This window comes from Ambystoma mexicanum, chromosome 2q (genome assembly GCF_040938575.1).
Source record: "Ambystoma mexicanum isolate Mex_15411 chromosome 2q, UKY_AmexF1_1, whole genome shotgun sequence".
Lineage (NCBI taxonomy): Eukaryota > Metazoa > Chordata > Amphibia > Caudata > Ambystomatidae > Ambystoma > Ambystoma mexicanum.
Window position 1 is genome coordinate 533,487,284 of NC_090924.1, and position 27,357 is coordinate 533,514,640.

Below are 27,357 nucleotides of genomic sequence, written 5' to 3' on the forward strand. Positions count from 1 at the left end.
AGTAAGATAGCCATTTAGACAACCTTAACAGCAAATAACACGAAATGATGACTACTTAAAAACTGTCCCAGAAGAAACTCAAAAGGCCTTAACTGAAGACTATGGCGACGACACAAGGGCCCGGACAGACGTTCAGATGAACGAAATGACAACCAAAAGATGACACACAAAGACGAAATTATATGAATAAGAATGTAATGAACTTAGAAGGAGAGGCAATGTTGAACCAGACAGAGATTTAAACTAATGCAGGATGAAAATATTCAACTAGCTAACACCTGTACATATGCTTGAAACGCAAGAAGCTAAGAAAACAGTGCTGCTTGCTATGCTTAGTAGAAGAATAGAGCGGCAAGCACCAACTATATATCTACCTCAACGAAGCACATTATATAAGTGCAAGTCCACTTTATACAAAAGCAGAATTAACCCAGGTTACTAAGGGCTAAACAGACCAGGATTCTTATTCCGGCTAAAACAAGAAGAGAGATGGCGGAATCGAAACTCAGCAAGGAGCAAGCCATGCCTGGGAAATCAAGGTCAAACCAAGAGAGGGAGGTGGACAGTAACTTCGGAGAATCGAAATTTAAGAGCAGAGCAGGCTGCCCCGTGAAGGTCGAGATAAGGGGGCCCAGGCAGGTGGTGGCCGAAAAGGAGAATTAAATACACAAATAGAAGGAAAATGAAGCCGATTCACGGTGTGCTAACATGTGACCAGCGGAGCGCGAAGAGGTACCAACGGCTGATGTCACCCAAAGCAGAAGATACCATAACTTTTCCTGACAAGAAGCTACAGTTTCGAGGCCAACCTCAGCCAACTAATTGACACATAGCCCTAAAGCACTGATTGATGGAAGGGAGGCAGGGTGAATCTTGGGGCATACTGCATCTGTGTGACCATTCTGCATGCTGCTAATTAAAGTGGAAATGTATGCTTAGGGTTGTAGCCGGCCCAATCACAGTGGGCCAAATAATCTAAGGTCCTATAGATAATAGAACCAATGAGATGTTGTAGAGGGAAGGGCGTAGGCGCCCACCCGATAAGAGTTATCCAATCCTCACACTCGGGTACCATATAGAGATATAGCACCTATACTTAAGTTACCTTTTCCACCCAATAGAATTGCATGATAAACTTTTGAGTGTTATACGTCAATGATGACACATTTTTACTATAACTATTGCTGTTTGAATGAAGATTGTCGGGAGTTGAAGCGAGAAGGGCGATCGCATCACTGTTGATTTCCATGTTTCCCCGTTTTTGTACTTGTCATTAAATGGACTCCCATTTGCCAAACCATCGAGTTGTCCTTATTGATTGATGTTAGAGTAAGAGAATCCCGCACCACATCCACCTCAAGGTGCAGCTATCTCATCTTAAAGTACTCGAGGGTGAGCTCTGATTCTATGGGCCAGTCAGAGGTCACTCCCCTCCCGTACACCGCTCTGGTGACAGTCTGGTACGATATATTACAGGCCGCCGACCAAGTGATTTGAGCATGTTGATCAGGCTCGATCTGTCAGCGGCCTTTGACACAGTGGATTTTGATCTACTATTGAACAGACTGTTGGAGGTAGCTCAGGTGTCAGAAGATGCGTTGAAATGGATTTCCTCATTTCTACAGCACAGGACCCAAGTAGTTAAACTAGGGGGTCACTATTCTGATGACCTCCCTGTTCAATGCGGAGTTCCACAGGGGTTGTCATTGTCTAGAATACTATTTAATGTATATATCTGGAGGCCATTTTTTTCAAATGTGGCCTGTAATATCATTCCTATGCTGATGATACACAAATCTATGTTAGACTAAAATCGTCACCTGAGGCAACAGATCGAATTATTGCATGTGCCAATGAGATTGAAACCTGGATGACCGAAATCAAGCTTCAGCTCAACCCAAAAAAAATGAAGTCATGGTGCTTGGCCCAAAACATCTGCTCAAAAATTATCTAGAATCTAATGTTTGCCTGAAAATATTTGACACAGATACCCCCTTCTCTAGTAAGGTGAACAATCTTGGTTGTATATGGCAAGCCCCACTGGACTATAAAGCTCAGGTTTCGGAAGTAGTGAAAGGGGTCTTTTATCAACTTAGACTTCTGAAACCCATTTTGCCATTTATACCTAAACCTGAACGTGCAGGGACAATGGTGAATTGTAGACTTGATTATGCTGGCACTCTCCTCCTGGGAGCCCCGGAGAAACAAATACATTGTCTCCAGGTGACCCAGAATGCGGTCGTCAGATTGATCTTCAATTTACCTAAGAGAGCCCCAATCTCTTTTTATCGAAGAAGATTGCATTGGCTCCCTGTGAGGAGAAGGATTGAGTTTCGAACACTTTGTCTGGTACATAAATGTATTCAGGGTTCTGCACCCAAGTATATGGCATCAAAAATTCAACCCTATCAGCCACCCCGAACCCTGCGATCATCTTGTAAAAACGGGTTGCTCGTCCCCTCATCCCAGTATGCTACTTGGGGAGACAGCTGCTTTTCCATCAAGGGCCCTCGCTTATGGAACCTACTGCCAGCTGAACAGCGAAACATCACCTCCTTTGCTATGTTTCACTCTAAGCTAAAAGCACATCTGTTTGATTACTATTACAACTTTTAAGGGTTATCTGAGCTTTTTAAGATATCATCAGTGCCTAGATCCAGTGTTTGCTGCTTAGTTCCGCAAGGATATGTGAGTAATAAATCCTCAATATCAATATCACACTACAGCTCCACGGCATCAGTGAGGTACTTAACTTGAACAGAAGCAATAGTGGAGACACGTGAATTACTGTTTTAAAACATTTGTAGCTTTCTCCATGATATTACATACCATAATTTATGTAATTGTGTACCCTTACTCCCCATTGGGCGTTATGAATGCAATATAGCATCACTAGTCATAACTTCAACATGTGGGAAGTGTCCTTTTTTGGGATGGGAATTCAGTTATCATAAAATACATTTGTGGTCTGTGTTTTGAAAGGCCGGATGCCTCCTTAATCTGTCACCTTTGACCCAGTATGACACTGTCTCTGTATTTGTGTTTCCACGTGTATTGCTATTCCACTTGCTTACATTATTGGATCATTACATCTAGATTCTTTGCAAGAATGCAGTTAAGTGTGACACATATTCAGGAATTAGTGTATTATTTCCTTCTCTGTTTTTTTATGGCTATATACATGCTGTGAAAAGGTCATATGTGCAACAGAAACTGTAATGGAAGCTTTGTTCATGGTATGTAGCTTGTGTTGCAGATCATAGTCACCCTGGAAGAAATGTACTTATGCTCCTATCTTGACAAGCACATTTCCAGGAATAATTGCAACCTGATAATCTGACCCACAAATAAATACTGTGACGAATCTGGGAAATTTGTCCCTTCTTCCCATGGGGCAGTCACCCTCTTTGAGGCTAGGGAGGAGAGCCAGCTAAGCAAAACCCTCCCTAGGGGTTTGGGAAAGTAGGACCTCACTGGGAGTGACTAGCCTCTAGGGGACAAGGATTCCCATTTCCGTGTGGAACTCCCTATAAAGGAAACAATATCTGCATACATGGGAATTTAAGAAGAATATATTTCCTTTAATCATGGGACTCCAAACAATCTTTATGACAGGTACAGACATTTTGCTCAAGGCAATGCTGGTGATGTGACAGCTGAGCCTGTCCAACATGTGTCCTCTTGGTCATAGGATACAGATAAGAAGGCAGTCTGCCTCGAATGGAGGAGTAGAGATCTGTGGAGGTGAGCCTATGACGTATGCACGTCAGTCGGAGGTGTGGTTATGCTCTCGGTGGAACCAGCTGTTAGAGAGAGCAGTGTTGGCGAAGGAGAGTGACGCGGCCGAGCAGGCTATGAACGGGAAAACCATGGCGCAATCAGGATTGAGAAAACCCGGTCCCGGTTGGAGGCTTGACCACACAGAGGACGTGGTGGGTGGGTGACTGCTTACCCGCAGCTGTAAATAAAAGTCAAAAAGTGCTAGCACCAAATCATGGGATGAAAGGATAATATGTCATTTGATGGTGAGACCCTTCAGGGTGAATCAGAAGTTTCGGCTTCACAATTATAAAATCATTCCACACATCCTCTGAGGGAGAGTTTTGAGAGAGCTTACCCTCCTCGGATACACCCTCAGGCCGGATTATCTTCATCTAAATTCTGTTTATAAAGGTTGACCTTGGTCCTTTCGTGGATATTGGTCACCCTGATTACCCCCTTAATAAGTGGTGGATGGAGATATGGGGAATAGCATTGCATCAGCAGGGTAGGCAAATGGAGGTCTAAGTTAGCTGTGATGGCTTCTGGGGCATGGAAATAAGGGTTTTATTTGTATTTCTGATACCTTCTCTGCCTGAGCTTGTCCTACCTTTTGTCGATGTTGTAATTCAGTTAGGATGGCCCGTAAAGAAAGCATCACAGAAGGCTGAAAGTGGTCATTCATATCTTCATCAGCAGTTGACTGAGCAGAACAGTCCTTGAACTCCACACAAGCAGGAATCATTTGTTCAGTATCTTCAGCTTTTGATGTGGAGAGATTAGAATGCTGCAAAATGACATCTGACAAATCACTCTGTTTCACGATAGGTGACACCATAAGCATGTTTAAAGATGTTGACGAGTGCTGTGTTGATGAGCCCGTCCACAGTGGTGTCGTGCCGCTGATGAAAGTTGGTGCACCATTGACAAGGCTGGCGATGACAAGTTGGTTATCACAGTAATTCTGCCATGGATAGACCAAGTACTGCTGAGAGATGATTTTTTGTTTATGAGTGGGTCTCAATAACAGACAGGGATTTACCTGTGGCAGGTGATTATCCGTTTATGAACTATTACCCTAGATTCTCCATTGATGAGGCTCCATGGCTGAATATGTTAGTGGCTGTCAATTGGAGTGTCACAAATGGATCTGGGAACACTGCTGTTGACAGGAATGCACAATCTCACCAGTCCCAGTTTAGGATCTCTAGATTTGTGTTTGTCCTTCTTTTAGTCCGCTTCTTGGAGGCCATTGGCTTAGTGGAGGATTGTGCCTTCTTCACTGCTTCTCAGGTATTGGGCCTTTAGGAATAGAGGCTGGGGCAGCCTGACCAAGTTTTCTCTGGAAGACAGAACTTTGTTTTCTCCCAGAAAGAGTAAATGGCACCCATTGCTGTCCAAAAGAGTTTTATGGGTAAAACCTTTGAACATCTTACAGACGTCTGCCTAATGAGAAGATGTTGGCAATAAATGCACTAAGAGTAGGGGTTTTTAAACATGGTTTTTATTTATACACCTCTCAAATAAATGTTTCTCAATTCTGGTAGTTTCTCCACTCTGGCCTTCTTCAGTAGGCCTTTCCACAACATGCGACGGCTGTGGTAGCAGAATAATTTTGAACACCTTGAAGGTTGCAGGCAAATGAAGCACAATCTTAAAATAATCAGCAGCTGGGGCTGTGTTGAAAAGCTCTCAGAGACAGAAAATTCAATTAGTTATCAAAATAAGGCTAAGTGTAGGCATAAAGCTGGAAATGTTCAGAGAGCTTAAGAATGCACCCTGGCCCACCACAGCCTTCAGTGAACAATCTGAAGGTGGATGCTCTGCGGGTAGGGGGCTTAGACTACCCACCTCATTTGGAGAATTAAGCGATCTCAGACTTTGAATAACTTTCTAAAATTGACCATCTAGACGAAATCCTATCCAGGGTGGATCTATAGTAAGAAGAACCTAGGCTTTGATAGTTATATTGAGAGTTAGAGAAGCTTGGCATCAAGGAAGAAGAGCTTAACGTCAAGGACCTTCTCAGTGTTGAGGAGATCATATTGGGAGATCAATACACACCTGGGGAAGTGTGCCCAAGGGCATCACTTTTGAAGAGGTGCTAATCTGTTTAAGAAAACTTGTGTGTAAATGCCATTGTCAATTGTATCTCTTTTACAGGAGCTGTGATGAATCAAGGGTATTTGTCCCTTCTCCAAGGGGGAGCCACCCCCTTTGTGGCTAGGGGGGGTGAGCCTGATATGCAAAATCCACCTGGGTAAGTGGGACCTCACATGGAGTGATTCCCCCCGAGGGGACAAGAACTTCTGTTCCTGTGAGGAGCTCCCTGGATCAGCCACACTATCAGCCTATATGGGACTGCCTACTGTTATGAAGAATGACACATCAGCATATGTGGCTGCAGGCAATCCTGAAGCAAAACTAACTGAGAACTTTAAAGAACATGTCTCTTAAAGAGTCTTGCACGTAACTGAGACGAGGAGAGGAGAGGAGAAGAGGAGAGAGAGAGAGAGAGAATTGGACGCAGGGGGAGCCCCCTGATGTAATCGCAGCAAGGAGGGGAGAAATCAAGATAAGCTGCAGAGCCTGAGACTTTTGAACCAGAGAGTTTTGTCAAAGTGAGGCGCTGGGAGGCTGGTGAGCAAGGCACCATGAAATCACTGCCCGCGGGAGAAGGGGTGTCCAGGGCCTGGTGGCGGCGTGACCAAGGGCGAATCGTGGTGGGTGAAATGCCTGCACAATGTCATGGTGCAGGCACCCAAAACTCTGAAACTGGTCTGGCCATACCGGACTTTGGCTCCCTTGGGGGCTTATCAGGCCCCAGCTAGGCTCACCTGGACTCAGTCCTGGCGCCAGGCTCATGGAGGTGTTAGTTACATGGTCCATTAACTTGGCTCTGAGAGGCTGAGCCATTCAGTTCAGGGTGTGGTCTTGAACTACTTTACCTGAGAGAAGGGATACGGAGAAGAGGACTATTTTCTTGGAACTACTTGCAAGGCTATTTATACCGCACCCAACAATCTGAAGACGCTTCGCGTTATTCTGCACTCCTGCAGCGTAACGCTCACCGTGTCAGATCAGTTCTTGCTTCCTTCTGCCACGCCCGTCCAGAGTCTTCCATCCATCGGCACCTGCGAACAGAGAATAACAGGAGTTATTTAAGCATCGAAGGCCTTACCTGCAGTGCATCCAGATCTCATCTACAGCTTTCCCACTGACCGCCGCATCTGCAGAACAGAACTAAAAGCACCCTCTCGGGTAACTACTCACCTGATCGGCCCGCTCCAGGAACTTCATTCGACAGTTCTTCACTCAGCAGCGTGCCGCAGCTCGACACCGCTACACGGCTACTAGACTCGCGCCATACCTGCTGAACAGAAAAAGACAAAACAGGTTAGTCGCACGTAGCAAAGGAAAGCTACAGAGGCGAACATTTGCGTGCCCAGCACAGCGCAATACTTACCGGCAGGAATCCTGAGCATCATTGTTAGGAGGGTCATCCATCATCCGAAGGTCGCTTAACGCCGCACCTGTAAGACAATAACGGACATTAGTTATCTTGAACAGAAAGACTTAAAGGCAGTCTTCCAAGCAGTTATTGGAATAGAGACTTACCTGCTTACTCCCGGGCCTTCTATTCCAGCAACTTCCTTCAGATCAGTGACGTAACTCGATCCAGGAAAGACTGTGAACCGCCCCCTTGCCAGTGTGTGCAGGATGGTGAGCTTGCCCATTAAAAAACAAAGGTGAGCCAGAAGAAGTGAAGGATAGACCGGAAGGAGGAGAAACCACTGACCAGCTCCCTTCGGTAGCTTATATCTTGTTTCGACTTGCAGGCTAACATCTCCTGAAGCAAGGACTAAGGGGAGACGCAAGCTAGCATCACCAGCCAAGCAGAGCAGCATCAGGACAGACAACACCCTACGCACACGAGCACGCCTCCGTGGAGACCAGGTGAGCATGACACACAACTACGCCGAGACCATCACTGCTCGGAGTGAACAGTGCTCTCTGTCGTCCGCGTCTGTGGGAGGCCAAGAACGTGATGCTGACGAAAGCCGAGAGAGAAGAAACCGCGCACTGAGAATACCCCAGCAAGTGCAGAGCCCTGCAAGGTTCCCATACACACCCGAAGGTACCGGGTAACACAGGAAGACGGGTAGGCACCCGGGGAAGGAGCATATGAAGAGTACAACTCGTCCCAGTCACAAAGACAAGTCAAGAGGAATGCAATTCTTGAATAACCAACAACCCTGTGAGGGGAATAATGTGCATGAAGACTGTAACTCATCCTAGTCCCAAAGAGGAGACACAAGGACTACAATTATTTAACGGCATTGTGAAGAGCTGGTAGAGCGACCATCAAAGAATCCCAAAAGGGTAATAGAGAGAGACTGGAGACAACTACCCTGGGAGGAATGGGCACAGTCCCAAAAGCTAAGAGGGGAAGACAATGACCCAAAGCCGTGTCTTAAGAAATATGGTATATTAGTGCCAAGAGGTTATGAGAATAGAAGAGAAAGCACTAAAGAAAAATCTCACGAGAGACACATTATACAAGGGGATCAACTTCCACACAATATAGCCAAGGGTGAATGGAGAGACTATAAAACGAGAGACAATAGTGTGAGAAAGAATGTAAAGACTTGCTGCCTACAGCATATCTTTAAAGAAAGCACACAATACAGTGTTGTTAAAATTAAAAGAGCTAATGGAGGAGACTTCCAGGGTTTATTGAAACATATTATAAAGAGAGGAAACAGATGAAACAGAGCCATTTCATTCAGAGACTATGGAAGAAATCACCAACCCAAGAGAATAAGGATCTTCTCTAGGATGAGTCTAAGTTGTTTATCTTAGTGGTAGGGTCAGGTAAAATTAGGTTTGGAACGAGGACATGTTGACTTTGGGACTTCCTGACGACTGAGGAGCACCCTAAGTTCTTTTAGATAGGTCGGGTGACCCTATTAGCGATAGGTAAAGTTCGAACGTATGTATATAATTTCATTAAAAAAACTAAAATGTCCTTCACGTGTCTGACTCCTCCTTCCAACCCACCATAGAGCATAGAAGAGCACTTTCTTTCATGATGGCATCTTCCACTGTATAAGCACCTACCAAGGGCCTGTGCTAAGCCGGTAAGCCACAGGCGAGGGACCTTGCTCTGAGAAGATGAGCCATGAGCATTATCCGTTCTCTATGACAATGACTTTCCTGTCCCTGTATCTTGGAAATTAGGGACAATTTAAAAAATTAAAAAATCATATCATATCTATCTGACAGGGGGTGAGGCTTCACATACTGTACACAAACCTTTTTCAGTTTTTTCTTCATCATGTTAGCCACACAAGATGATGCAATATATGAATTGTAGAATTTTACAATCATAGCCCAGACAAACAAAGGATGTGGCATTTTTTGACCAGTAGAAGGAATTTCTGTTGTAGAAATGCACGATGAGAATACAAATGTGACTAAACAACCCAGCCAAGCAAGAATAGCAAGATCTGCAGGAATAAAAAGAAAGATACTGACATTAAACTGTCGGAAAAAAGCAAAATACAACTTTGAAGGATAGCTCTAAGGGTCTTGGTTGAAAGATCTTTGTTCTTTACGGCAGACCAGATGACAAACGGAAGAGAAAGCAGTTGGTGCACTGCTTCCTGGCATCCCTCAACTGCTTCACTGGAATGGTTTTTGTGTACAGCACTGTAAACACTTAACACATTATAGTTCTGATAAGGTGTACCACAATCCGTTCTGTCTACCGATAAGGATTCAAACACAGAAATCTATGGAGAATGCCATTCTGCAGACCCAATGTTGCATCTAGCGAAATGCAGCACTAGGTATTCGCCAAGTGGCCCACCAGCAGAGGGAATGGTGTCAAATGTAACTACAAGCAACTCACTTGATCTAATTTACAGGGGTGTTGGGTGCCAAAATATTTCTTGCCCTAGGGCTGCAACAACCATTGCACTGGCCCTGTTTGCAGCTAGTGCAACAATCATGATACAGTAAAGAGCAGCAAAAGATTAAACAAATATGTCTTTAAAAGGTTCTTCCCTGGTACAGTGGTGGGTGTTTGCGGCCTACTCTTTAGTTTAGAATATAACATGTAAAGATATTTGCAATTCTTACTATTTGCACTGAACCTTCAGCTCAGTTACAGTCAAGTCAGCATGAAACATTATGAGCACGAAATCAATCCACACACCTTAAACATATCCCTGTGATTTATACGACAGTCTTAAGTCTTCTGAGCAGCCTTCAAAATACATGAAGAATGCTACCAGTGCACAATACAGTATAAATTGCACCCAGATACTCTGCCACCTTATCATCAGAATCTTATACTTAGAGCAGTTGGGGAGGATGCTCTTGTACTGTACATTCTAAAGCTCAGAGGAAGAAGTACACCATCTACCAGTGCGGTTCCTGGCGTCTGTTCGGCCATAACCTCTGAGTCTTTGGGGACAGTTGTATGTGACGCCTATCAACAGGGAGAGTTTAAAAGCAAGAAAACGCCACACAACAAGGTGCAACTGCCACTCTATGCTCTGTCCTGTCTGATGCGGAGGAAGGGACAGACAGTTGGGCGGGGCATGTGCGCCACATACTGTGCAGGGCATGCAGAGGCATGCTCGGGCTAAGCAAAATTCTTACATGCTGCCTAGCAACACTATTTGGCCCGTTGCATGGAGCATCCCAAGAGTATGCAGGAAAGTGGGTGGGGCGTAAGAGTACTATCGCCCATCCAAGGTGTGAGAGGAAAAAGAAAGAGCAGAAGCTATATAGCGGAACATCAGGGAGGGTGAAAGCTGTGTAATCGCAACATATTGTCCCTCCAAGAGTTGCCTAGTTAAAGAGTGGACCACCTACCTGGGTCTTTGAAGTCTTCGACACGACAAACTCCTCCATGTCCTGTGGAGAAGGAATTGCAAAGGCCATCTCTAACCTCACACATCTACGCAAAAGTGAACGGCCTGAGAATTAATCATACATGGTACTAAGATGCCATCTGTGTGAAGTTCCCAGGGAGAGCATGCAAAGGTTGTGCGGGTCAACGGAGGAGTAATTCAGAGGACAGCTTGCACAACAATTGAACCTATTGGGTATGAGACGTGGAGGAAATCGCAATTTTAGATGCAACAAGGTGTAGCTGCTGTAGCAACTGTCTGTCCCATTATTTACTATGGGACTGTAGTGGTGTGATCCACTACTGTGCCATATCCATTTCCATCCCTCAAAGAAGGATGGAAATTGTTTTTCAATAGTGCAAAGCCATGACTTGCCTTATTTTAAAATCTGCACATGTATGTCACCCTTCGGCAGGTAAAAGCTTAATCCTGCAGGCACTAGCACTTCACATTCCTGCATGCAAAAATGGTCATTAGCATAAGGCCATCCAATACAAAACTCTGCAGAACTCCTAAAAAGGCTCAATGCCTCATTCACAGTAATTGAACAATTTCAAAAACATCTGCGCAATTCTTTCACACTATGCTTGTCAACATGTTTTGGCCTTTAAATTACTTGAGGCATTTGCTATGTCAAGCCAATTCACCTCGCAACACTAGGAGAGTTGCGTGTGTTGCGAGGTACTCTACCCCCAATTACTTACAGGTTGTGGCAGTACTTGGCCATGGAGATATATGATTATTATTGGCACAACCGTATTGGGTAAGGGATAGCTCGGCTGAGGAGTTAAGCCACCTGCAGCGTACGATGACCTCAGCTGCAGTTCATATGTTTAATGTTTCTTCCATGACTTAGTGTATGTGATTCCTTACTATACTCTGAACTGGAAGAGAGATGGTGTGTACCACACTTGCCTGACTTTGTGGACAGATCCTGACAAGTTCTGATGCAGTAGTAATGCAGAGTGTAATGGTGATCGGTATTGGATAATCAAGAATCAGTTCATGAGAACATGTTGTTCTGATCAAAACAAAAGTTCACATTTTCAATGTTACGCTACCTGTGAGATATGTAAGTGCTTCAAGCGGTACCTCCTCATACTCATTTAAAAACATCTGGATTTGCCTCATACTGATTCGAAGATCTGACTCATTGAATTCATACGGAATGTTCCACCCTATGAGGTACAAAGAAGGAAAAGTCAGCACTTTATGATACAGCAAAATATATGTATGCCACACCTGGAAAAATGTTACACACATTTGAGGTTTAAAAGTCACTTCATTTAGAAACTCACATAGTCACATGCCCATAACTCAGGTAAGGCATAACCATCTTTGGTGAAATATGACCAATTACATCATATTGGCAGGTCAACTGTGGATGGTAATTTTAATTCCTTTGGTTTAATGTGTTTATGGTCAGTTTGGCATCACATATTGTGAGTAGTTCGTTTTCAGTGTCATCAGAACTAATGAGCCATAACTCAAACACAAATGTTGTCAAGGAGCAGCAGCAGGTGCTTTGGTAAGGCCAACAAAATCTAATGTTCTCGTCTTGAGAATGTCTGTTCTCAATAACCAGCATTCAATGCAGGTCATGCAATGCATACCGATATGTTGATTCAATGTGAAGAAGAAATTGTCCGCTGTCTGCATCATAAACATAGTACCACTTAATGGCTGTAATCCTTGCACTACAAAGAACCCTGCAAATTACAATGTTTGCATTTCATTCACAACCCTTATAAAGCTATTACTTTCAGGCTTCTTGAACATGAATACCTGAAGCTAGCACAGACATTCAGTATTTCACTGGGCAGCCAAAAAGGATCCATTAAATAGAGTAGACAAGCTGTGTTCATTAAACATCTAACATGGAACGTGATTTGTTCTTGTTAAAAAAAAATCCTACTTCACATAGACATGACACAGATGAACCACAATGTTTGCACTGCCTTACATTCCTTGATGCACAGATTACATGCACTCTGTCCGAGCAGATAATTAAAAAGGATTATATAGATTTCACCTTCCTCTATGGTCTTTCTGTGCACTGCCTGTGCAGGCACACACATAAGTGTGATCCTCACATGACGTGAGCAGTCACAGCATACCAGTGAAGGAGAAACAATAAAAGTGACACAGTGATCAAATGAGGCACGCGCTGTTAATGCTCAATCTAATTGGGGCTGCAGCATGGAGCAATCTCTCCTCTGTTGACACCTTGGAGATGGAGTAGAATGACAAGATATGGGCAAGCATTTCCAAGCCTAGTGGTGGCGAGTCTCTCTAAAGAATGAGGCTTAATGTGATGACTTAAGTCCATTCCAAAGAGGAATCATCTACAGCTGTGCCAGGGCTGATTTACCCGCATCCCCTAATTATGTGTCGTGGTGGATTACAGACTCAACAACACCCTCTCGGCACTCTACGTATGGTCTGTGGTCATGGGCATCGTGTGGCAATATATGGAATTGGATTCAGCCTGGTAGCACAGCGTGAGGTGCCTGCATTAATCATTGGGATTATTGCCTTCCTTGCAGGCTGAGTACGGAAACATTATGACAGGTCAGGTAATTCAGTGTGTCTGTAGGGGATACATATAAAATCTCTCCCATCTCTTCTAACTTTATTCTTCCCTGCTTCCCATCTGGTGTCCAAACCCATCACTCCACAGAGACGCACTACTCTCAGTCTGCGACTCCCTTCTTTCTGCTTGCTATATGAAACGCTCCTCACTTCTGATTCGTCTTGATTTGTCAGCCGCCTTTGACACTGTCAACCACTAATCTTTTTTCCTATCTTTCGTCTTATGGTTTTTCTGGTACTGTCCTTCGTTGGTTCCAGTCTTATCTGTCCAATTGCACATACTCTGCCTGCTGAGCTAGCAAATCCTCCCCTACTCTACCTCTCCACCACAGTGTTCCTCAAGGTCCAGTACTGGGTCCTCTTCTTTTTCCCCCTATACCTCTCCTCTCACTTCAATCATCTCATCTTTTGGATTGTCCCACCATCTCTATGCTGATGACACCCAGCTTTTCCTATCCTTTTCTTCCTTCTTCTCCTCTATCCACGCTACTTTAATAATGCCTTATGGCCATTAAATCCTGGATGTCAAACCACTACCTCTTCCTTAATTGATCTAAGACCAAAGCCCTTTTCTTTCCTGCTTCCTCCATGTCCCACTCTCCCTCCTTCATCTATTCACCCCTCCCTTCTCTCTATACCTCTATCTGCCCGCAATCTTGGTGTACACATGGATTCCTCACTCTTCTCTCTCCATATCTCTTTGCTTTCTCATTCTTGCAGGGCTCACCTTTTACATATGATTAAGGCTCTGCCTTTTCTTACATTCCAGGCATCCAAGTTAGTAATTTCCTCTCTTTTTATTTCACCTCTTCTACTGCTCTTGACTCCTCTTTTGCCTCCCTGTCTCTCGTTTATGTCTGCTTAGGTCAATGTCTCACTCATCTATTCATTTTCTCGGTTCCCTCTCCCCTCAGGACTATATCTCTCCTTCCATGTCTCTTGTTCGATGCTTACCCTTTCACTCCCGACTAAAATTCAACTTACTCTGTATGGTTTTCAAATCCCTTCACAATTTTGCACCCCTTATCTTTCTTCCCTTGTTTCATTCTATTCTCCCTCTTGCATCCTTGTTCTATCTCTTTTTCTCTTATCTGTTCCTCGTCCACCCTGTGTACAGTCCCATTTTCGCTCGTTTCCTCTCTATTGGAACACACTCCTGCTCTATCTCTTCATATTTTTTTTTCCGCTGTGCCATTAAAAGTCATCTACTCTAATTCCATTTTGGTTCTGGATGTCATTTTCTTTTAATATGCACTGTGTTATTATAATCTGTAAAGTGCTTTATAAATGCAATTTGCACCTGGGAAAGACAGACCGACCAATCACAATCTGCCATTTCCAAGCGCGATTGTGCCTTCACCGCCCGAACATGGAGGAAATAAAACTGGAAAAAATGGCTGCCGCCATTGAAATAGAAACGGTGACAGTAGAGAATTTGAACATGTTTTCCAAGGGCGCCGTCATCCGAAAAGGGACCTAGTCCCTTTTCCATGTTAATGGCAGTGGGCATTTTTTTTAACATTGCATTTCCTGGGGTGCGAACAGCTTTCGCGCACCGGGGGGAGGGGGTGGACATGGGCTTTACCAGCCCGCAGCCCGAGCTGAGGCCCAAAGCACGGGTTGGCGGGCCATTAAAGCCCATGTCCACCCCCTCGCTGTGGCGTGAAAGCTGTAATAGAATACAGACCTACATTCCTTGGTGGGATTCCAATATGGAAATTGCTAAATTCCTCCCTGTATCATGGATCTAGAGCTATTTAAGGGGTTCTGGTGTGGGAGGAAGAAGCATAATTTCTTTATTTCTCTATCTTACTCCTTTTTTTCCCAAACGTCCTGCTGATATCCCCCGTAGATGGTTCAGATGTATCTGCTACCTTAACACTGATCCTGAAATAATTACAGCTGGAGGTTTAGATTTTGAACACTGAGATGTTTTTACCTATGGGATTCGCCAACCATTATTTGGTATGACACCATTTTGGGTGCTTCACCTCATCCACAATAATGATAAAAGAATACAATTGTATGTTACTGATTGCCCCTAGTGTCCAACCATGAGGACACAGAACAATATTGATACATTGAATCCTACTCAGTTATTTTGATAATTAATCAAAATATTATTGAACTCTGTTCACCTCTTATTTTTGTTCGGATTTCTCCTTTCTCGCTTTCTTGTCTTGCTGCACCAAATAATGATTTTGGTATGTATATTCTATTTCCCATTTTGCATTGTTATTATTATTTGTGACAGTTGTTCTGACAATGTTTTAACAACAGCCTTGAGAAAGACCTAGTGTCAAAACATGTGTTGGCCGATTTCAAAATACAATTGGACCATAATAAATTCAAATCCTTGGACTCACTTTGCACTGATACATTTGTCGTATTCCTAATTTAAGTGCGTGTGCGTGCAACATGTATGATTGGTTAAACATTCCCACATGTGGCTATCTTCGTGTGAATGTCAGCTGCACAAGGACTTATTCTACCATTCCTACTCATTTAAGGGGCACACATGGTCTGCAATTGCTGTTTTGGGGCATCCAGTTTGTGTCACTCAGTGGTGGCTATGATTGCTCTCATAGTTTACACATTTTAAATAAGACCAATTCTCCAATTTGAGGTGAGGTACTGCTCAACACATCCAGGACTGAAGACTGTGCCCAATTACTTTTGGGTTTCTATATTAGCGAAACCTATGTTGACCACTATGATTAGTACTTTCAGAAAAGAAATGTGGTAAGTTATTTGAACTCTGATACTCCATTTCCAAACATGCTCATTTGCCTGCTTGAATAATAATTGTACTAATACTCTTGCACAAACACATCAGTTGGAGTTACTTTTTTAAATGTTTATGCTTTTATATAATTTTTCTGATTGCAGTCTCTAAACCGTGCCACCTAAAGACCTACACACTTAAGGCTGCTTCCCATACATAGGTCTTCAGGGAACAGGGCCTCGAGGGAAGCCGGAGCCCCGGATGTAAGTGCAGGGGTCGGGAGGCTGTGGCAGTACGGCCACACAGTGCGACAGGAATGCAGGGCGGGTGGGAATCCACGAAAATGACAGGGGGAAGGAGAAAAGAGGCAAAAGAACTACCTTGGGGTGGCCGCCTTTGTAGCTGCTTCACGCAAAGTTGGCCTGTTGTATGCAGGGTTTGGACCCGGAACCAGTTTTTCATGACTTGTGTGTTATGTCTTGTCCAATATCACTTCATGTCACTTATATGTGTATTGAGGTGCACAATATACAATGTTGGTCTGTTGCCCTGTTGGTCCATGTATTATTTGCTTCAAATCACAACATTGTTGTAAAATTCATATTGTGTGTTACATTTGACTAATTATATGTTGTGTTCAGTGGTTACCTTTAATATTAAAACAGATAGTATATAAAATGAATTCCATTTGACCCAGTTGTTTTTGGACTCAAGCGATTAGTAACCTAGTGAACATTAATTTGTGATTGATGAGCAGTATAAGCTAGAAAAGTGAGGGAATTTGGCTGGATCGGAAGATGAACAGTACCGGGGGAAACAGTGGAAGGAGATTTGAGTACTGGAACCCTGTGAGAGACTGTGCCATCCGACAAGAGGCTTGTGAATGGCTTTTCAGCTGGAAGTCCAGCATCAAGGCCCTAAGCAGTGGAAGCGAGGGAGAACCACTGGTAGAAGAAGGAGACAGGATGGACGGGATGTAGAAGTACAGGTTCTTCCATTTGCTTTCAGACCATAAAGGAATTGCCCACCAGTCCAGTGCTGGTGGAGTTGCACCTTGATCATCATCATCAAGTGTCGATACTGCAACATTAGGTGGTATTTGCGGTGTGAAATCGATGCTAACAAGATATTTAAGCCAACTAATAGACTAGTTGTGATGTTCAAGATAGTGGACAACTAGTTGTCAAATGGGGAAGCAAGTAAAAGTTTTTAAACGAAAGTCACCACATTTTAACTGAATATTGAAATAAACAACTACTTTGAAGTAATTCGAACCAAAAACTTAAATCTAAATAAAACATTTTCTTTTCATCACACCTTGTCCAAATTGGTATGCCTTGATGGGCGTACTTTACATTTTGCTAGTGAAATAATTGTTTAATGTGATGGCAAAAGTATCAAAATCTTACCCAAAGGCCCAAAGTTTCTCCTTTCCTGGACAAGAGCATGAAAAAAGCAAAGTCCAAACATCAGCTTTTGCCACATTACGGGTTTGTCGCAACTGTTGAAGAACGTGGAGTCTGAAATTGGGTCATTGAGGTATGAACGAAGAAGATTTGCTCGAAGTCCCTTGGGTGGCTCATTTGTCATTTTTATTCCATTCTGGAGGATGCTTACAGGAAACTTATCAGATGGATAACTAGTCACCCACAATCTGTTGGAATAATAGTTGCAGTCAATTAACACAAACAGTGGATGACAGTGGAAGGAAAAGAGAACAATAGCATCTTATTTTGCCCTCAATGTGGCATTCCTAAATTGAAAATATAATCACCATTATGGGCAATCATAAGTCATTGATTTTCAAAAGATCTTCAAAATGCATGACAAATAAATAGCCCTATAAGAGATGGATACTGATAAAGCAATGCTTAGTGATGACATCAGCTGCCCACCTGAACTTTTCGTTGGTGGTCTCAGGCACTATCACCTCTTCGCATATTTTCTCGAGGGCCGGCATCCAGCTGGTAGCAAGATGACAGTTCTGTAAGACCACCCAAGTTCCATCTGAAATTGCTTGATTAATCATTTTCGCTGCAATGGGTCCCTGCCCCTGTCCTAATGAAATTGTCTGAAGGTTTGTTCCTCCCATGCCAAGGTCATCAGCAAACTTCAGCAGTCCTGGCATAGGGAATTAAAACAAAATCATGAAAGCATTTTTATTTGGGTTACAGTTTACAAATGACATTAAAAGGGCCCTTCCCAGAAATATCCCAGTTGTCTGAGTAAAAAGCAACACTTTCGACAACGTAACACATATCATGGAGGTCCCTTGTGTTCTTTTCATAAGAATTAATTTAATTTGAAATAATATTGCAGATTAAGAATTCCTATAATTATATATATATATATATATATATATATATATATATATATATATATATAAAAATCTGTTCGTTTGTTCCTTATACAATTCCGCACTGTTCCGCCAATCTGCATCAAATTTTGCATAGTTACCTGTTAGGACGCTCCGGACATTACTGGCTACATGACATTTGGACAACCCACTGCTGTCCCTGGATTTTAGCCCCTTCACACATGAGACGGTTGCCTCAAATCAGCGAAACATCTGTGTGGTCGTAGATGGACCAGACAAAGGTAATTTTAAGCGACTCAACGGGCAGAAAACAAAACTCAACCACATTTCAAGGTCCTAGGACACACCATTTCTGAGATATTTGCACCACAACACACCACAATGCACTGCATCACACCAGGGGGAGGCGACCGGTAGGAGAGAGCGCACAGAAGTTTACACTATGCTGCAGCATGCCAGCTTTCGCCTCCCCTCCTCACCTGCTCCGTGGTATGTAAGTCAGCCACACAAGCCCATTCTCAGTGCAGTTTACATCAAACTGCAAAGCACATCAATCAATAAGCGACTCGGAACAGCGACTTACAGGATCATTGATTTTCAACAACTGATGAGTGTTATTTTTTTTTTTTAACATTTATTTTATTATTTTATAAGAACACACCAAACATTACAATAATTAGGACTTCCATATCCATGTCGAACAAGATAACATTACAAACTATGTTCTTCAGTCCCGCAGCCCTCCCGCACCCCCAACTTGAGCCATAATGTCCGAATCGTCAGCCTGTGCGTCCTCAGGCGGGTTGATTGCCCTCCTCTCATCCGTGTCATCCCCACTGTGAACGGGCTAGGGGGGGCCCCCATGGTGGCCACTAATTGCCTCCATTCGATTAGGGGTCCTACCTCCTCCTCCCCTCCCCTGCTGACCGCTTCGAAGCAAGCAGCCGTTTCAGCCTCGGCCCATTTCAAGAAGTCAGCCCATCACAACTCCACTCTGGGCCTGTGAGCTGCCTTCCAGCACATTCACCTTGCTAATGTGCCTTAGATGACGTGGCCTAGGGAAACCTCCTAGCATGCATGCCCAGGCCGACTCCACCTCTAGCTTAATACCTTTTTCAGCCAGGCGTATTTTCAGTTCAGCCCAGAATCTACCCACCTCCGGACAAGCCCAGAACATGTGTAACATCCCGGCTTCCTCCTCCCCACACCAGGGGCATCTCTGGATCATCTGGCCCCCAAACCTAGCAATCTTACTGGGGGTCAAATATGCCCTATGTGTGACATATAATTGGATCTGCTGGAGCCTTGCGTTTCGGGACACCTTCTTATGATATCTCTGGGCTCTATCCCATAACCCATCCGACATAGGCTCTCCCACCTCCTCCTCCCAGAGCTGTCTCAATAGGGACAATTCCTTCCCCACCTTGGACCCCAGTAGCTCATATATGCGGGATATCTCGTGCCCACCCTCTGAGACGTCATATATCATCTCCATGGTGGCATCCGGTTGTTCCGTGAGCACCGCCGCAGGCCATTTTTCTCGCACCCGCTTGACAATTCTGGAGTGGGTTATATGTTGCCCCTTATGCACCCCGGTGTCCTTCATCAGTTTCTGGAATTCTAGCGCCAACCATCCTGCCATATGTCTCCCAAAGTGGCCAGGCCCATGGGTTCCCAGTATCTACGGACCCCCATTGTATCAATTGTGGGTCCTCTCTGCATAGCGCCGCCAACTGCACCTGCATGGAAAATGGAGCCGGGTATCCCACCATCCGCCATGCTCTATGTCAAACCTCCCAGCCAAGCACCAACAGCCGCGCCATGTCTAGCACCTTAAGCTTAGGCAGCCACACCACCTCTCTAAGGAAATAGGGAGCAGGTTCCATACACAACAGCCTAGTTTCCGCTGTTTCTTCCTCAGACAGCCGTCTGGCCATGTATTGCAATTGTCCCGCTAGATAATACAACTCAACATTCGGCAGGTTTATTCCCCCCTGTCACACGAATTCTGCAATTTCCAAAGAGCCACCCTGGAGTTATGCCATATAAAGCCCCTGCACAAGCTGTGGAGACTAGCGAAGAAACGCCTAGGGATAACGTGCAGGATGTTTACGAAAAAGTAACAGTCTGGGCAGGACTACCATCTTGATTAAAGCTGCTCTCCCCATCATGGCCAGGCGCAGTCCGCACCAGAAACCCATGCTATGTTTGATACCTTCAACTGCTTTCACCGTGTTGTGTTTATGTTCTTCTTCTGTCGTATGGTATATGTCAATTCCAAGGTATCTGAACAACTTGGTTCGCCAGGGTATTGGCTATACCGGAAAACCCCCTGGCGGGACAAACCTATATCTCCCTAGGGGAAACATGCTAGATTTCTTGGGGTTTACTGCTATGCCGGAGAGGGCGGCATATTGTTCCATCACCTCCAGGATGTATTGTGTATTCTCTTCTGGGAAACGCAGGTACAAGAGCATGTCGTCAGCATATAATGAAATGAGATGCGGACTGCCTGCGGTGCGTATCTCAATTTCTCCATATTGTTGTCTAAGACAGACAGCCAATGGCTCTAGCGCTAATATATACAACATGGGTGACATGGGGCAGCTCTTTCTGGTGCCCCTGCTAAATTGCCATTTGTCTGAGATCGTGGCTGCCGTTTTAACCCTAGCATTTGGGGCGCTGTATACCATTTTAACCCACCTAAGATACCCTGGACCCATTCCAAAGGCTTCTAAAGTCGCCAACAGCCAGAGCAATGTTACTGAGTCAAACGCCTTGACCGCGTCAAGCGAGGCGATCACTAGCTCACCTGGGTCTTCCTCAGTCTGATTGATAATGTGATGCAGTCTCTTATGGTTATCAGTTATATTCCTACCAGGGACATAGCCTGTTTGGTCAGGGTGTATCAGTTCGCCGATGACACGCTTAAGCCTGTTTGCCAGCACTGCCGTAAGGATTTTGCTGTCTTGGTTGAGCATCGACAGGGGTCTGTATGACCCACAGTCTGTGCTAGGCTTACCCGGCATTAAGAGCGGAATAATCACTGCCTCACGTAAGGACTCGGGCAGCCTGCCTTACTCATACGACTCATTAAACATAGCCAGCAACAGGGGTAGCAACTCCTGTTTGTAGGTTTTGTAGAATTCGCCCGGGAGCCCATCTGACCCCGGAGCCTTACAAGTGGGCAGGTGTCAAATCACTATTTCAAGCTCTTCTCTTGTGATTGGGGCGTCCAGGTCTGCCCGTTCTAAGTTGTCTAAGGTAGGTAGGCCCATGTCTTCTATCGTGTCCCGGATCTCTTGGTCCCCAGCTCCGTCTGGGTCCTCATAGAGCCATTTGTAGTATCTAAGGAACTCGCCATTCCCTCCCTCCTGGGCGTCCAGGATCCGACCTCCCTCCCCTCTGATTTCCCTGATTGCAGGCCTTGGTGCCTCGCTCTTACATAGCCAGGCCAGCAGCCTTCCAAGTTTATTTCCCCCCGCATGCTGTTTCTTCACATATTTCTTGTAGCTCAATTTACATAGCCTGTCCCAGTGTTCACAACTAGCTTGTTGTAGCTGTCTCATCCTGACCCCGTCTTCTCTAGAGGTGCCTCCCCTACGCATAATGTCTTCCAACTCTTCCTCCGCTCTGCGCAGCTCTTGTTCTATGCTCCCCTGGAGCCCTCTGGATTTTGACATAACCACCCCCCGCACCACCACTTTGAATGCCTCCCACACCGTTCCCCATTGATCTGACCGTACCCGTGTTAATCTCAAAGTACTCTATAATCTCCTCCCTTAAATCCTCCCGGAATGCCTAATCCTGCAGGGCCTTGGCTCTGAGCTTCCACGTCGGAATCCACGTCCTAGGGGGTTGGTGTTGCCAATCCAGAACCAGAGGGGAGTGGTCTGAGAGCACCCTGGCCTTGTATTCTGCACCTCTCATCCCGCTTACCAGATCAGCAGCGACGAACACGTAGTCCAGTCTCGTGTGCAGATCATGTGGTGCCACGTAGTGTGAGTATTGCCTATCTGCTGGGTGCAATTGCCTCCAGACATCCACAAGATCGAAGTCACTCAAGAGGGTCTTTAGCACCTTTGCAGCCGGGGTGGGCTTGTCTAGTTTATTGTCTGATCTATCCAGTTTAGGATTCAGTACCCAATTAAAGTCACCTCCCCATAGGATCCCGCCACCCAGTAGGGGGCTAATATTACCATACAGGGTCCGAAAGTAGGCCGCTGTGTCCTGGTTGGGGGCATTTAAGTTTACAATACTCACTTCCCGGTTTTCCAACATCCCCCTCACAACGACCAGTCTGCCTTCTGGGTCTCCCGTGGACTGAAGCAATTGGAATGGTACGTGGGGTGCTACCCAGGTGATAACTCCTCTTGCGTAAGCCGAGTATGTGGCACCCGCTATACTCCCTCTCCACTTTCTCTTAACCACCTCCAGTTTTTCCCTGGTGAGGTGGGTCTCCTGCAATAATGCCATGTCCACCCTCATCCTTTTCAGGTACAGCATAACTTTACTGCACTTCAAGTAACTATTGAGGCCCCTAACATTCCAGGTAACCACTCTAAGGCACCCCGACGCCATGCATACAATATCCTGCCCCCACTCTCTCCGCCCTCCCTCCCGCCTGTTAAGATTCCCATATTGGCTCATTCTCCACCCGCCCAAAACAAACTCCCCCTCCCCCTTTTCCCCAACAACAAACCCCCACACACTGCCCTTTCCCTCCCCCCACCCTCCCGAACCCCAACAAATGCCCAGCTCATCCCTGGATCTCAGGCGACCCTGCCTCTGGTTCTGCCTCGGTGTGCCGAGGACAGAGTCCCAGCAGGGTGTCACCGGACTACCGGTAACCTAACTAAACTACTCTAAATGGGGGTATGAGGACTAGCTCTGCGAGGCTCCCTAGCCAGGCAAAAGTCTCAGTGCTCCCGGATCATGTCTCATTCCAACCTAATCATACCAGCCCGTAAACTACATCAATTACAATAATCAAGTCGCATAGTCTTAGGCTGCGACACCCTCTGGTGCCCCCTCTATAGATTACTTATCTCTTCCTTCTCCTTCTCCTATCTGGATGCCCGACTCCTGGGGGCAGCTTTGCGTGTCAAGCCACCCCATGGCTTCTTCCGGGGTTTTGAAAAACAAGGTTCTGTTTTCATGGAACACCTTTAGCTGCGCCGGGTAGAGCAGCATGTACTTGTGGCCTGCTAATCGCAATCTTCTTTTAACAGTCCCAAAGTTCAGGTGGCTCTGTTGTACCATCAAGGTATAATCCGGGTATGCGGTTATGTTTGCTGTCCCTCTTTGTATTGTTCCGCCCTTACGGAAGTGTTCAAGGATTCTTTCTCAATCCCGATAGTTGAAGATCTTAGCAATCTCCAGCCTAGGGGGGGTTGCCTGGCGGCTTCCTCGTTAGAGCCCTATGCGCCCTTTCCACCGCGAACCCCTGGGACAACACTCCTCCGGTTATCTCCTGCAGCAGCATAGACTCAACGAACTCTGTAGGGTTGGATCCCTAGGCTCCCTCTGGCAAACCAACAATACGGATGTTATTCCATCGGGCACCTCCCTCCGCCTCCTCCGCCCTGCATTCTAGATTACCCACGCGCTGCCCTAGGGCGTGAAGGTCTGCTTTATGTGTTGCACAGTCCGCTGTATTCAGGCCCACCTCTTTTTCCAGGTTCTCTTTTCGTTCCGCCAACGACCTGACATCTTGTCGAAGAAGGTTCACTTCCTCCTGCACTGCCCTGACTTTCAGCTCCTGTGCTGCTTTCAATTCAGTCATAGCCAGACCCACTTTGGTCTCCCAGGCTACTTTCAGATCTGCAGTAGCCGCCAGGACCTCCTGGTTGGTACCCATGGTGACTCCGCTCCCAGCAGGGATTTTCTCCTTGCTCCTAGTTCCTTCAGGGCCTGGCGGTGTTCTAGCGTGCTCTTCCAGCGTGGGCTGATTACTCTTCGTTCTTAGCTGTTTGCTGGACATGGCGTTGAGCCAAGGAGTTGTGGGCAAACCTCCCCTCTCGCCAGCCCCAGCGAGATGAAACTGCTGTTGGCGCTGGGGCCCGGGCGGGCCTCCCAAGAGGGTGTCTGGGGGCCGACGAGTAGCTACCGGAGTGGATTGTGCCCTCCCACGTAACAATGTAGCTTCACTCCGATCCTGCTAGCACACGCCCATATCGTGGGCCCTCCGGACCAGGCTCTGTTTGTCACACTGGCTACGGGCTCAAGCAAGTCCACCAGCTCTTCACATGTGATTCTTATGTGTTTCTCTAATTACACACACTCCCCCAAGAGTATCTGCTGCAGTTTGAAGCGCTTGGTTCCGAGAGTCAGTCCGTGCCTATATCTTCATTCTGAGCCTGTCACCTTATGGGCTCATCAGCTGGCTATTGTGCTCCCACCACTACCATGGAGTGGGGGAATGTGCAGTTTATTGGGGTACTGCCTGAGTGAGGGAGCGCCAGCAGTTCACAGTTTCCACAAGCCACCTCACTGACCCACCATAGACAATCTACAGAAGCTTGCCGGTCCGCCCTCTTCCACCTTCCTTTCCGTTTTCACATGTCAGTTTGCCTTTATATCCGTTACGCGCTCCCCAGCTGATTTTCGCCTCCTCCGCCCTATGCTACAACCATCAGGTCGGGTCCCTCCACCCACCTTCGCGCACTGTGGGGTGCAAGGGCCACACCACCGCTCGGGCCGCGGGGTCCGGCTTGTTCAAACAATGCCCTACATGCAGGCCCAGCATGTCATGATGCCTACCGCCGGGCATCCGGATCGAGTCCATCAGCCCCGGGAGCAGGCATCCAGATACTCATTAAAACCCCAACAGCCCCGGCTGGGGGCTGTTTGGATTCAGTCCTGGCGCCTTAGGCACCAGGCCCATCATAGAAATCAGTCCTGGCGCCATAGGCGCTAGGCTCATAGATTTTACTTACCTTATGCAGACCATGCTGCAAATGAGTCCAAGCCAACGTGAGGCCTGGATGGGACTATTTTATTACAGGGACTATTTTTCACTCGGGTGTGGTTCTGGGGAACTTCTTACCTGGGACTACTTTGCAGGCTATTTAAACCACGCCCGAACAGCAGCCCATGCTTTGCGTTATTCTGCATCCAGCAGAGTGACGCTCAACGTGTCTGCAAGTCAGCATCCAGTCTTCTGCCACGCCCGCCTCGAATCCGGAGCTCCTAGACAAAAGGCAAAGAAAGGAGAAGAGGTTAGATCACAGACATTATTTGATTCCTTACCTGATTCCGGACCCAGAACATCTCTGAGCCTGGAAAGGACATTATTTCAGCACGCGTCGCTTCGCCAGCAGCAGCACTGCGTTATACTCACCAGTCCACTGCATCTTTCAACTCGGCGCTGCCTCCATCATTTTCTTTGTCGAAACCCAGCACCTGGGGGGAAAACAAAAGGAATAACAAGGTGAGCCGAGAAAAACAACAAGGACAATCTCTTTGCCACCATAGGCTTACCTGCTTTACCACCGGAGGTATTATTCTTTAATTCGCTGCATCTTCCTATGCCGCACCTATAAAGGGAGAGAAAACAGCAAGTTAAACTCATGCAACTTTTACCGGACAGTGTTTGGTAATACAGACTCTTACCTGAACGCCATCAGCTGCCTCCAGGCAAAATTCTTTTGGACCCAGCTGCAACCTAACGAGGGAATGGAACAAGAGTGAACAGCGGACATATTGAACTCTTTGAATTTTATAGACACTGGAGTCAATATTCCTCCGGAACTCCTCCAGTACCTTCAACCCAGTGAAGTAACTGGTATCAACGCGCCCCTGCATGCCATGCAGGATGGAGAGCTCATCATTTAAAAACATAAGGTGAGGTTACCAAAAGGGAATATCGGAGGTGATTAGTGGGGAGAACGAGAACTGTTGGGGGGCCATCACTAAAGTCCACGGGTGGCTAAATCCCTTTCTGCACTTGCAGGAGAATACTTCTACGAGTCCAGTAGACAAGATTAGGCGGGCCAGTCCAGACTGTCATCTCTTCACTACGCATCACGTTGGTGGAGACCGCAGCTGTCCGGGTCCGATCGACGCCCCTGTGGGAACCAGTTGACTGTAACAGTAGGCAAAGCCAATCTACAAATCCCCACCCGGACATAATGGAGACCTCAGAAACCGACCAACTAACCCAATTGTTAGGAGAACTTAGGGAAGAAGTGCACTCCGCGCGCCAAGAAACTAATGCCCTCAGGAGAGAACTGATTGTGTCAAAGGAGCGCACTGATGATCTTGCCAGACAACTGCTGCAAAACCAAGCCGGGCAAACACCACTACCTGGACTTGGGGGGGAATTCAACCCCCCTTTCATCGAGCAGCCCTGTGCAAGTGGTTCTACCAGGGAGCATTCCTTTAGCTCCACCCGAACGCTTTGCTGGGGACCCGAAAAGGTTCACCGTGTTCATGAACCAATGCCGCTAACTTATATCGCAACCTTCAATAGGTTGGTGGTGGAAACCGGATGGCTAGAGGTAAAGCGAATTACATTATATCATTGTGGACTTCGGGGTGAACTCAAGGATGTTTTGGCCAAGTTGTGAACCCACCCCAGGATTGCACAGAATATATAGACTTAGTGGTCCAGCTAGACCACCGACTTCAGAATAGAAAAGCTGATCGAGCTAAGTTCGAGAATCGGGTATTGGTTAAACCCAATGTTACTCCCAAAGGAACAGATGCATCAGAACCAATGCAAATCGGGTGGGTTAAGGGACCCTTAACTCAAAAAGAAAGAGAAAGGAGACGACAGATGCAGTTGTGTCTGTACTGTGGGCCCTCAGGACATTTTCTACGGGATTGCCCTATAAAACCATCCAAGAAAGTAGTCGGAGTTGCTGATAGAAATCAAACAGAGCCTGATCTGGGAAACGACCACGCCCGACAAGCGTAGAGGTCCGCTTGCCGAGCTTAAAGAAGGACACTCAGACCTCGCACCTAATCATACCAATGGTCCTTATTGATCCAAGGCAGCCATCACGTATGCACGCAGTTAGGGCATACATTGATAGCGG

At 46.0% G+C, this 27,357-nt stretch overlaps 1 protein-coding gene across 1 annotated transcript in view; it reads right to left on the minus strand.

The window, feature by feature from the left end:
- Positions 1-27,357, minus strand: part of DNAH3 (dynein axonemal heavy chain 3) — a 1,861,430-nt gene that overhangs the window by 453,507 nt on the left and 1,380,566 nt on the right. The window contains exons 53-55 of the mRNA XM_069647670.1: positions 17,895-18,120; positions 17,409-17,653; positions 11,744-11,860 (exon numbers count right to left, since the gene is read on the minus strand). Coding sequence (XP_069503771.1) covers positions 11,744-11,860; positions 17,409-17,653; positions 17,895-18,120 — 588 coding nt within the window. The remainder of the gene's footprint in view (positions 1-11,743; positions 11,861-17,408; positions 17,654-17,894; positions 18,121-27,357) is intronic.